We start from the raw sequence: 13,528 nt of genomic DNA, 5'->3' as shown, positions 1-13,528 counted from the left end.
GACCAAGACTCCGATGAGAAAGACATTTTGAAACTACCTCTAGAATGGCAACAAATCTTGCGACAAAACAGTGCATATTTAACCCTCATCGGACAATTCGAAGCATATGAAAAAATATTTTGAATTTCACCCAAAAATAATGGATTACTTTTTCCCTAACCTAATATATATTCGAATATAAACGAATGAAATTTTCCTCGAATACGAATAAATGAAATGTCGACAGAGCAATTTCGGTAGAGGAAAGAGCAAATACAATATTTTTCGTCATAATAAATAAAATTATTTTGCAATAATCCATTTACTGACCATTTACTTTTATAATAACGAACATCGACATCTGATGAATCGATATTTTGTCATAGTTTCAACTATTGCAGATTATTTTCAACCCAATCAATATATTTTACAACATTAGTGTATACTCCGGGAACATCCTTGGTACCGCATTTACTCGGACCGAAGCTAACGATTCCGTACAAATAATAGCTGGACTTGATACGCTTCATTAGAGGACCACCGGAATCTCCGCTGCAAGTGTCCTTACCGCGAAGACCGCCTGCGCAAAGCTGCGTTTCTCTCAAATTGATCCCAGAGGCTCTGTAGACCGTGCCGCACTGCACCGGATCGCTGATATCCAAATTAACCTTCAGCTTAATGGGACTCGCATGCGCTACAAAAACAAAATGTTGACAAAAATAGGAACCGATATGTTCAACATGTCACTCACCTGTTTCTGTTCTGCCCCATCCAGCGGCAATGGCTACAGTTCCGACGTTTTCACGCGTTCGTTCAGCTTGGTCTACTGGCAAACAAATGGGCTTGATGTACTCCGAAAATGAAACATCACGAGCCAACCGAATTAGGGCAATATCATTATACTGGCTCCTAGCACTGGGGATGTAGTCTTCATGAACGATTATCTTCTCTACGTCTACGTCTACCGGAACATCAGCACAAACACCATCGATGCAATCCTGTCCTTCATTAGTAGTATCGTACTCCCCGAGACGAATGCCGAGTCTATAAAATCGTTTTGAACAGCATTGAATTCTTGAAGCATCCATCCCAATACTTGCGACTGTACTTACACATTCCATCCGTTAGGAATTGCATTTATACAATGACCCGCCGTCAGGACGTAGCGCGAATTGATCAGTGATCCTCCACAGTGGAATCCCGCTCGTCCGTCTGGTTTACGATATTGAATTAGAGCGGTCCAGGGGAATTCGTCCAACTGGGTTGGTTGGCCTCCCACGATACGGTCCGACAGATCGAGCCCGCATTGAGGAGTCCTGAGAAGCTTTGAACCGGAGCCTCGGTTATCCACAGCAACTCCTGCGCAGCAGACCTTTGGAAAAGAAAGAATGGTGGAAAAAATAATTTAGATTTTTATGTCATCATGTGAACTTCTTGATTGATATGTTACTTCAAAAGAAGCTTAAACCAACACCCTCCTCATCCATGGGACCTTGTTATATGTATCTTTTCTTTGTTTCATCTGCTCAAGAGCCATAAAGGTAATCCCTACACCCGAGACGATGAAGGGTAGGAAGTTGTCAAGTCCTGAATTTGAAAAAAAATCTCTAATACATTCTTAGGCTAGGGAATGAAAAAAACTTGTTTTACGTTGGTAGAAATGTATGACCGTTGATGGTAACTGCGTTGAAACGAAATACATGTTTGTGATTGAGATTGGCTTCCATGGTCGAGTATGCTTCGATCACATATATGATGCCAAGGATTTCGGTTTCGATTCCCGTTTTGCCAGTGGGAGTTTCGAAAGTTTTCCTGACTGGACATGCGCATTCTGAAACTTTTTCTACTTAGGTTACCACCAAGGTTGTGATATTTGATAAAGAACTCTAAATACAGTGGAATCCTATTTATCCGCGAAATTGGGTGGCATGGTTATCGCGTATAACGAAAATTTAATGCTATACCTAAACTAAAACGAAAAAAATAAAGTTCAGCTAGAAAACTATATTTAATGAATGTTAATATCGAAATCATTAAACTTTTGAAATATAAATATATATAAGTTTAATTGGACTCAAAAGTCTTCTGTAACTGACATATGAATCATGCTAAAACAATTGCCCCGTGGTTTGATGAAGGCCTTTTCTACGTGTCAACAAGTTTATGCTCGAAAAAGCTCAACAAAAAGTGTGAGTTCGTTACAAAGAATGAATCGCAATCGAGAATTGATCGGAGATAATAATTAATCTCAAACACAGTTCATGTTGATAAAGATAATCGAATGATTTGCATTCGCACGGTGCATCAAAATATTCACGCTTCCACCAACTGATTACCATTTTCAAAAGTGTGAATTTGCAAAACGCACAACCCGTAAGAATCATCGACCGACCATACACAAGAAGCAAGCAACCGGTTTCTCAGCGGTATTATCACTAGTTGGCCCCCGAGAGGTTAACCGGCTACAGGGGATTCCCGGTAATGAAGCTGATCGCGAATGTTATTTGCTTTGTTTTTATTGTTTTTATGACTTACCAACGCTTTTCCTTCAGAACTACCACATCGGCTCCTCGAGACGAATTCGCTTTCGTCTGGTGAAATCACTGGTTTCGTATAAATGGCAGCTAATGGTGCACATTCGCGCAGGAATATGCAACGACCGGACTCGTTTTCGGGATTCTTGCATGGGTCATTTAAATCTAATAACGATGGAAACGTCAATAAGATCTACATTTGATTTATTTGTGAAAAAAATACTTAAAGCCGATCCTTGTGAAACGAGCCAGAAATAGAATATGGATACCAGGATCCCACAAGTTCTGTACATTTCTACACGATAAATGAACAAGGTTCACCACTTGTCAGGAATCCACACTGCGAGGATGAACAAATATCAACCGTGATAGAGTTAACCATAAGAGGTACTGACGGAGCGATTAACAGATAGCCTTGCGATTTCGACCTTTTGGCTCCAGCTATTGATAACAACTGTGATGGAACAAAATAAAAATTTGGTTGTCCCCAGCATCTACCAATACAATCGTTTTCCGTTGATCGGTTGGTCAAGCATGTGTATGTTGTACTGTGGGCTAAAACCATGAGCCCGCGAGCAAATCAAGTGTTAGGCTGTAGCTCTTGGTATGGCGTTTGTCTGTCATTACACAAACACTGAGTATACAAATCCGACGATTTCTTTGTAGTGTTGAGGATGGAACAGAAACAAGTTCTAGACACGAACGCGACTTGCGGGAAGTACGCTATTTTGCGTAGTATTGATTGTGCTACGATGATCTACGATCGCTTCCAGCTAATAAAATAGCACACACTGGTCAGGTGCTTTGGAACTGGGAAGGCAGAACGCGGATGATCCCTTGAAACGGATCAATGCACCGATGCTTTTTCCTGTAATTCATAGAACATGGTTGTTTATATTCGAAATATGTTTGCTCCATGAATTTGTTATTATTGTAGAAATAATCAGCTCCTACTAAATAGCATTATCTTTTCCGCAAAACAATTTCAATCTCGGTTTAATTGACTCAAATTCAGGGAAAGTTTTGAACAATTTTGACCGTTCTGGTTTATTGAAAAGTAGGTAAAAAAAGATAACTTAGAGCAGGGATTCTCAAGGGTTTCCCAGTGGTCGGTATAAACAAAAACTGATTTTGGTGATCCGCCGACCTAAATCTACAACCAAATAATACAAAAAGAGTTAATTACCATCAGGACAGATGAGGAGCTCAGGTAGAAGTTCGACCAAGGCTATCAGAAGTTCTGGTTGCAACGCAACATTGAAACACAGGATACACTGTGGAACTTTGCTGAAATATATCTTAACGCTTTCTCATCATCATACTTTCTCGAAAATGGTTTTTGTGTGGATACAAACAGAGATTTGAGGCTTAAACTCACAAATAATGAACCGAATTTAAATAGTCTAGAGATATGATTTGAAGAAATTTGGCTATATGAGTCTAAGCTTTAGACTCTAAGGTATCACTTCATTCTAGGAAAGGGGTCTCTTGCCCAAAACAGTTGAGAATCCCTGAACTAGAGTAATGGTAAGATTTGAAAGGGGGAGACCCGATAATTATACATTTCGGAAGTTGGAAAGATTCTACTCACCGAACGGGGAGATATTTCAATTGATACCGAGAACTTTATGTTTTAGGTAAAAAGGTTTATTGAAAATTCATTCGATTTTCTCATGCTCCCCGGTTTTGTTTTCCATGTTAGGGAAATACATTCCGATCTGCACAAATGTAAATGAGTACCAAACAGCTCATGCCTATACAAAGGAGACGTAAGCGACAAAATGAACAAAATCGACTTTTTCACTGTTACGCATTCTACACAATGTAATATGTATGCTCAATATGCAAAGAAACATTTTTTGTTCGAAAACATTTGAGCAATTTAAAAAAAAAGTTTTCGAAAAATCACAAAAGCATAACAGATCTAGTTCCATACACTATTCATACATCGTTCGAAAATCAACAATTACCAGTATTATATGCTATAAGCTAAATGCACATTTGAATCACATTCTTTGTAGAGTCCAAATATGCCTTTCGTGATAGTATCTTATCACTTACCGTTTCCTAATAGATGAATATAAGAAACCATATAATTACTATTCCCTATTCACTGCACGGCGATGCACGTAGAGAAGCAATTTCGTTTTTTATGTTGTAATTACCTGAATTTCTGAATCTTCAAGTAGATAGTGAAACAATCAGATCAGTAGTAAAACATATTGGGAATATAATATTGGTTCTGACCATTATCAATCATTCAACGTACTCAACATTTACTCATAACGTTGGTGTAAGTAAAAACAAAAATCAAACTTCAAATAACCAGTCAGTTTAACTTACTTATTTTTATAATGATTAGTTATATAAATGAACACCTGTTGTATCGTGCGTTATCAATATCAACAATACTTCTACAGTCTAAATGGTATGCAGCCAAAGATTTACGATTTAGATAGAGCTGCTGTATAGAAATTTTACTGTAAATTCAGCTGTTTCTGTTTCATTATGTTTTGCAAATATCGGTTTTTAATATTTAATCCAAGTTCAACAAAAAACACATCGATATTTTTTTCAAACTTATTTCATACTTTAATCCTTCCAATACAACTAATCTTTAAATCTAACTAATCTATTTGAGTCTCTGACAACTTCATCCAATAGTCATGTTTATCTTTCGACGTCAGAGGCAAAACTTTTTTTTATAATGTGTTTACAATGTGATTTTTTAATTCCTTTTTTCTCTGTTTGACGCTGAAGCTGGTCAATGGAATTAAACGAATTGTCAATATCTTCAATTTGCTTCATTGTACGTTCAACTGAAGTATAAAAAGAATCAGTTGACATGTAAGTATGCCCAGGCTCTAGGTATTTCAAATCGATTCTATGGGTTTCAATTACAGATGATTGGTGGGTAAGACCGTCGAATCCCAATTTTCGTTCTGTGCCGAGCAATTATCAAGCCATAAAGTCACAACAGATTTAAATCCTAGAGCTGAGCTAAATTTATAAAAAAACAATGTGATTTGCTTTCCTTCCTACATCATTCCACAAAAAGTCGTGAACTGGACCATTACTTGAACCACCCAATGAGTCTCATTGAATGCCACAATTGGTCGGTGTTAAGTCAGACCGGACCATGTGACATTTTCATGATTTCGAGACAAAAGGCACAACTATAGAACCACTCATTTTTTCTGAGTTTCCAGAGATATGTAAGAAGTCGGTTGAATTGAACTATATAGTGTAGGATATAACAACTATCTTCATTGAAAAGACTATCCATTTAAACTTTATTGTTGTGTTCAGGCGCGAAACATTCAAAAAAAATTCTAAAATTCCAGTGTTTTATAACTATATGACCAGATGAAAAAACTCTCACTCCTTTACAAAATTAACGTTATTTTCACATTAATTACAATAGGTTTCTAATTCAAAGGTCATCTTTAGTTCTCAATCAGTTCAAATAACCCATTCGGGCTGGTTTTGACCAAGCTGCGCCATGTTGTAGTGTGTATCTCGCTCTACGCAGAAAATACTGCTCGTGTAAGCTCTTCAAATCACTCCTACTGCTTGTAAGCTGCATCTACTATTCGTACGATCACTCTTCATTAGTTCTTGATAGAGTTTTGACCCGGTAAACAAGCTGACTAATTCAGACTAATTCAGGGTTTTCATTGACATTGATTTCAAAACAATTTCATTACGATATTCTAGAGATAGGCGAGCGCTCACGAGCCGGTTCGTCAGAACGAGCGTACGATCCACAGTTCTTTACAAATGAACAGCGGTTCAAAAAAGAGCCGCTTTTCAAAAGAGTCTCGGCTCAAAAAAGCCGCTTTTTGGAAGTATCTCGGCTCGTAAAAGAGTATCGGTAAAAAAAAAGCCGCTGTTGTAAAAAGAGCCGCTTTTTCAAAGAGTCTAGGCTCAAAAAGAGCCGCTTTTTCAAAGAGATGAACTTTTTGTCTGACTCATGTTGGTCCCTTCGGGTCAATAGGAGACTTTCATAAAAATCGTTTTCTAATTTTGTTGCTGTCGTTTCTATTTGACACTCTCTAAACAAAAAGTCCACTTTTGTTGCGATGAAACTAGCTCAACGTATTAATATTTGGATGCATTGGAAGCTCTCTTGAACAGTCTGCCAAATAAGAGTTTTTTTGAGGTGCATGCATTTAATAAAATCAACATGATCAAATTGTAATATTGAAATACAGGGTGCGGCAGCATAACTTCCTTTTTTCAAAACTCAATAAAAACTATTGTATGCATCGGAAAATATTTATTTATTTTTTATAATGTAGGTCCATGTCTAAAGTTTTTATTTACATTGTTTTGAAGATCAAATCTGTTAGGTGACGTCCCCCATTCTACATACATTGCGTAAACCGATTTCTGGCGTTTGTCATGACTCTTGTTAGCATAGCATGTGTTATGTTGGCAATTTTCAAAAAATTCTTGGATGTTGGTCTTCAAATCTTGTAGGGTTCTTGGACGGTTCACATAAACACGGGATTTCAAAAAACCCCATAGAAAAAAATCACAAGGTGACAGCCATTCCAAATCGCCTAACTCACACGCGTTCATCCGAGAATTGAAGTCAGGTTCTGAAAGTTCCTGCACTAACGCCATCTTATAGGGATGAAAATGAAGATCATCACGAAGAATTCTTCTCACAGAACGATCGGACAGTCCAAAGGCAGATGCGTGTTTGCGCGCAAAACGCCGTGGCGATCGCAACATTGACGCTCTCACTGCTTCAATGTTCTCAGGTGATCTAACGGGCCGATGGACTCCAGTTCTTCCAGTTTCGCACTTGTTTGTCTGAATGTAGTGACCCATGTAACAATTGATTTGCGGTCTGGGACGGGAGCCAACGGGGCTAAATTAAAGCGATTCCGAAATACACGCTGTGTTGCAATAACCGAACATCCGCTTGAAAAGTAAACCTCAACAGCAAAGGCACGCTCCTCACTATTCCAACGCATGATGGCGACTGAACCGTGTCGGGACAAAACTTTACAGTATCCCCTTTCGAACGAGACCACTAGCGCCCCGCTATGACATCAACTAACTGAGTGGTGCGCATTTTAAAAAAGGAATTATGCTGCCGCACCCTGTATATTGATATCGCGGGACATTTTCGTTTCTTTTGCCAAATGCGGGACGTTTCGCGGGACGTAATCTCACGCGGGACATTTTGTTGAAATGTGGGACGGTCCCGCGTAACGCGGGACGTCTGGTCAGTTTACTTTAAGATGAAGGTGGAAGGAAGCCACAAATGACTGCCACAATGGCGCTCATTTCTTTCATCTCCTCCCCTCACATCTCGCCCGAAAATCAATAATTTTGCGAAATAGTGTGAAGAAAATGATCGTTTTTTCACACTTCCCACCAAGTAATATCAACCAAACTCTAATCGATTACTCACAAGATATTAAATTTTTATCTGCCGTCGCAATGTATAGTGAAAAACGTCGGAAAGCTCGAGCTAGTGCTCTGAAAGTTGATTTTTAATTTTTCAATTTTCCGCCATGGTTTTGTTTGTGTTGGTGAAAGAATCGTTATTTTTTCGACACTGATGCCAGACAACATCATCGAAACAGATATAAAAACCACTCAATAAAATGTTATTCCTGCGTTTCATGTTATGAAAATTAATAAAATAAAATTGTGTTGATATCAAAATAATTATTATTTTTACGTCTAAATGGTCTATAATATAAGTTTTAGCAACATTAACATTGGTTAAGAAAATTGTATTGCAGAACTCGGAACACTGCCGTGGCTGCCTCTGCTGTCAGTAAAAATAAACGGAAAAGTATTACATTCAATCAAAATGCCTCAGACAACGAAGAGAAGAGTTAAAGCTCTCCAACGTGAATGTGTGAAAAAATACGATCAACGAAGAAAAATATTAAGGAATCCTCAACATCGGGTTACTGTGCGGAAGAAATTGTTAAGACCAAAAGAGCCCCAATTCGCATGTGTTATAAATTTGCTCATGTTATGCTCGCGTATGATCAGAATTTTACTTCATATGTAAATACACATTCTATATATATTTATATTTGCAATTGTTCATCAGAACACATGGTTCATACATTTTACTTCACTATTGAATTGTAATTTTTTTCAAATGAATTCTTTGACTCGTGTCAGTGGAACGCCACACAGTCTGAAAATTGAATTGATCTATTTACGTGTGCTTTGCTTTGCTCTCACAAACACTATTACCCCATTTTTACACGTGGTTTTACCTATACTACTACAATGGCTTTCTTCCACCTTCACCTTAAAGGATTCCATCCTTGGAAGCTGTATCACCTACATAAATAAAATGAATTGGAAATGACATGATGAACCCATCTATTAAAGATCTACCGAGAACGTATACCGACGTTTTGACTTCTATCGGAAATGTGAATGCTAACACTACAGACAAAGTAACCAGGTAGTTACGTCTAGCTATACGAACAAATGTTCATTGAAACACTTGATTGTCCGCATAAATAGACGCAAGCGTTTTTCAAATGAAAGAAAGTGTTATCATTCGCAAAATCTCCCAGGTGTTCTGTTTGCCGATAATATCCTTCAACTGGGGTGCTGGCGATTACGTCTCCTATGCAAACAGGGGCAGTAATGTACCCGCAGCTTGCATGTATTTGAAATGTAGATTTCCTCAGCCTCCTTGGATTAGAAGTCCGTTTTAGAGGAACACATTCCGATCTACATAACAGCAAGCGGGTGGAAGAGTCAGAGGTGCAATTTGTCACTGTCACTGTATGATGACCATAGCAACATTACCACCAAACGACGTGCTACAAAACGTAAACTTTTCGTGTATTGTGCAGTAAAGTCTGTTCGCCTACAGAAGAGGAATAATTTGATGACAATTAGGGCCCGAAATCTTCGAAGGTGAAAAATGAAGACCGACTCTACTCTCCGTAACAAAAAGTGACTTGACTAGAAAATGAATTGACTAGCGTTGACTAGCGATGATGACTGGTGAACTAGTCCAGTCAGTGGTTATTTTAACTGACTCGACTAATGAATACAAATCTGCCTCTTCATTCAACTGACTTCAATCCGTACTTCCATTTCCCCCTGACACTAGTTTTATACCCGCGTATGCAATCTTTCGTCCATATAAAGAGGAACGAAAACATGATTTCTGCTGCAAAAAAGAAGTTATCCCATCAATGGACGGTTTATTGTCTACCCGTCGTGAGTTCAAACCAACGAACTTAGACATTTATCAAGTATGCTATAAAGGTCCTCGCGTTAGATTAGTAAATAGCGAGCAAAATAGCGCGCACACGCTGCACGCTATTTTATACGTGTGAGTAATTTTCGTGTACGATACAAAAGAATCTAACTCACCTGTAGCGTATTTCAACCCCCGTTGAACTCGAACTTCGATACATGCACACGTACATAGGAGAGAGAAAAAGAGGAACGAATTCGTTTTGAGGGAAGTCACTTGAAAATTCAATGAGGACATTTGGACTGGGAAGAATGAAATGATATAGTCGAGTCGGTAGAGGGAGATAGCGACTAAACGCCCGACTGACTGTTCAGTCGTTTTGGCGGAGAAACTGCGTTAAGAAGCCAAAAGTCATTACGAACTGACTATGGACATAGTCAGTCAGAAAGTCAGCTGACTATCCTCAGTTGACTATGACTATGCAGAGCTCTGATGACAACTAATGAAATTGATTACATTTTAATTTTTGCATGTTGTGTGGGGTGGCATGAACATGTTTCTGTGGGGTGAATTGGTCCTACAGGTTTTAGGCTTTTCTTTGGTCTGATTGATTCCAGATGCCGCTGAATCACAAAAGATAGGATGGGCAGCCAACATTGGAAGAGGAGGAGCTTGAAAGAGCAACTCAGGCCATCAAGGACGGATTTTCTATGACCAAGCATCGAAAGTGTTTGAAATTGCTCGAACAACGGAGAAAAGATCCATGCAGAATGGATCCATGGTCTCAATGCATTTTTTCTGGTGTGGAATCTGACCAAGACACCTGGTGTCGATCCCAAAACACTGTTACTGATTGTAATATTGTCGTGAATTACTTTACATAAACTTTTTTTTTCGATAAAACACACACTAGACCAAATCACCCCATAGTCGATTCAAATCACCCCGCATCAAATTTTAATGTCCAAAACTCATCTCTTTTATTTTATCATATATTTGGTAATTTGAAGCTTGACATATAGATTAAACATTATTGATTGAGCGAAAGCAAGTGTAGCTCAGTGCACAATGTGATTTTTTGACGTAGGATTACGTCTTTCGGGAACATATTGGGGTACAAATTGAAAATCTAAAATCGACCACGTCGTGAAAATTGTCCAATTTCAAACGCTTATTGCTCAGTCATTTCATGATGGATTGATGAAATTTTTGCGTCAATCGATTTCGGTAATGCAGAACAATTTTTCATATTGAAGAAAATAATATATGTCATGAAACTAACTGTCGAACAATTGAAAAATCTCAACCCCTATCCTAACGGAAAGTCCCACTTCTGGTTGGTCGAAATTTACGACACATGAGGTGGGTCCCTAACAGAGACATCAAAACCAAGCTGTCTGGGGGAAATCGGCATTGCAAATATATGCAAGTAGGGGGCATTTTGATATTGCAAGTAAGGTGAGTGATACGATTAATTCTAGCAAAAAAAAATTATGAAATGTAATGTTGGTTGCTTCGTGAAATTTCATATCAATGACCGATCGTGTATTGTGAAAAATTTAGCACAAGTGTAAGTGTAAAATTGCATAGGGTGGCAGTTGTGTTAAAAAGACTTGATATATGAAACGATTTAGTCTCCCTTCTAAACTCGAGTACACCGCGAGAAATCGGTTTTCCACCTTACTAACCATAGATGTAAGAAAATTGTTTATGTATATAAGTTTAAAATTATATTTAAGAATTCGGCTCCTTTAAACTTAAGTAACTGAGCCTGTAAAAATAAACGAAATAATAAAAAAAAATGAAACGATTTATTTCAATTTTCATAAATAAAAACCAAGGTGTGTTCTCGCCCGAGAACGGGTCGTTTGGTTTAAGCTGTATGTTTTGTTGTATTCATTTTCACCCAATGAAATTGTATACGGCGAGAAAAATTGGAAAAGTGAAGAAATATTAGAAAAAGTGATTTCCCATATGCTCTACATATAGTATAGCATTGTTGTTAGTCCAAATAAAATTCGCATTGGGCTGAATAAACACTCAGAAAGTACAAATTAAAAAAGAAAATTATCTTTTCATTTCAAATGTTTTCTCTATATTAAAGTAACATGTTTTTACTGATGAGAAAAATTGATAATTGTGTTCGGTATTGGTAATTATCTTATGATATATTGATGAGTTTTTTTTCTTCATTTCATCCATACATAACACAGGAGGCATTTCGTCTAGGATCACAGCGGGCGGTTTTCATCATATCTCGTTCCACTTCGGTATCATTTATCTGATACGTACCATCCAACGACTATTTACCATCCTTCTGTCATCATCACTCGGTAAACACTGGTGGAGTGAACAAACAATACCCAAACAAAACTGCCCTTTTCAGAGCCACCAAATCATTATCAATGAGTTTAACGGTGTAATTCTTCAAACATATTCAAAATCAACAGATTGCCTAACGAAATCCTACGTCAACTATGCGGTCGTGTCTCCGACACAACCCTCCTGTGACTTTTTGTTTAGACCGTATTGATTTGGAAATATAAGGGGATTTGCTTAGAGGGTCTTAATTCCCCCCATTTCCCCTACATCTTCTTCAGCGTGACGGTGTCTCGCACGCAAACCTGTGTTCCACTGATTGCCCGTTTAGTTTCAAACATAGGATATGTTCCTTCAGCAATCTCCGGCCGAGCTTTAGCGAGCGTCGGACGGCATACGTTTGCCCGGTTAATTTTTGTTTTGAAATACAATACCGTGCCACAATATTTCTAGCCTACCACACCTTCTCTGAGTGGTTGTTTCTGTTGCAGTCGTTTTCTGTGGCGATTCATTCCAGGAACCCTTCTTCAGACTCTTCGAATTCTTCTGTAGAGCTTCCGTTTCATTTCCAGAAGGGACAGACTATTTTCCCGAGTGGGTTTATAGAAAGTGGATAAGTCCTTGCACCAAGTGCAGTCGCCGACTGTTGTTGGAATATCTTTAAGTATTTTATATGTGGGACCATTATTCAGAAGATTAAACTTTTTGCTGGTTCCGTTATAGGGTATTCCCTCATCAATACGTAATTTTGTAATGTTGTTTACCATACATCCTAACAGTTGACAAAGTATTCAGGAGAGTTGCAAATTTTGTTACTTTGAAGCATTCATTTTGTGTTCTGCATTCATTTTGTGTTCCTATCAGACCGTTCAATTGTGTGTCCAAAGCGATAACACTTGAAACATTGTATGGGATTAGGATAGTTATTTCTAATCCCCGATCTGATGAATCCAAAATGTATGTATTCGTTAACAACAGTTCCGCGAATAGTAATAAATAATTTTGGTATAGGTATGACAGTGTTATTCTCTTTCCTTCTAATGTAATTCACTTTACATCGATCACTTTTTGATCGGCCAGATCAGGTACTTTCAGGCCCGTAAAAGTAAAGTTTCCAAATCACCACTCAGAGAGTCAACCCATACTGGAGTTGTACGCTGGGTTTGTCTTCTGTTGTATTGGTTTGTAACCCGGTCTCCCGGAGGCCCGGAACTACTGGACACCATTATTTTTGCCTGAATATACCCCAGTAAATGCCGGCAAAATGGTTAGAGTTAAACAAATGCATCTTTACTTTTTGGGATATATGCCCGAAACACACTCTTATAAAGCACTAAGCACTTGTAAAGACTAGCCAATTGCCGTAAAAAGCACGAAGAGAAAGGGGCACCACTTTATACGCACCTTCACTTCTAGCCTTAGGAAGGCAATTTAGCACTTCACTGTTTTTGTTCAATTTAGTTAATTAAAAAAAATATGAAAATGTTCATTA

General features: G+C 38.2%; 1 protein-coding gene across 1 annotated transcript in view; it reads right to left on the bottom strand.

The window, feature by feature from the left end:
* Positions 1–258: 258 nt before the first annotated feature.
* Positions 259–13,528, bottom strand: part of LOC129774227 (transmembrane protease serine 9-like) — a 39,525-nt gene continuing 26,255 nt past the window's right edge. Inside the window, exons 10-13 of the mRNA XM_055777935.1 lie at positions 2,515–2,678; positions 1,092–1,351; positions 731–1,023; positions 259–673 (exon numbers count right to left, since the gene is read on the bottom strand). Coding sequence (XP_055633910.1) covers positions 372–673; positions 731–1,023; positions 1,092–1,351; positions 2,515–2,678 — 1,019 coding nt within the window. The 3' untranslated portion in view covers positions 259–371. The remainder of the gene's footprint in view (positions 674–730; positions 1,024–1,091; positions 1,352–2,514; positions 2,679–13,528) is intronic.

The sequence above is a fragment of the Toxorhynchites rutilus genome, chromosome 3 (genome assembly GCF_029784135.1).
Source record: "Toxorhynchites rutilus septentrionalis strain SRP chromosome 3, ASM2978413v1, whole genome shotgun sequence".
NCBI classification, from domain to species: domain Eukaryota; kingdom Metazoa; phylum Arthropoda; class Insecta; order Diptera; family Culicidae; genus Toxorhynchites; species Toxorhynchites rutilus.
Note: the sequence above shows the minus strand (reverse complement) of the source record. Positions and strands in the feature narration are given on the sequence as shown.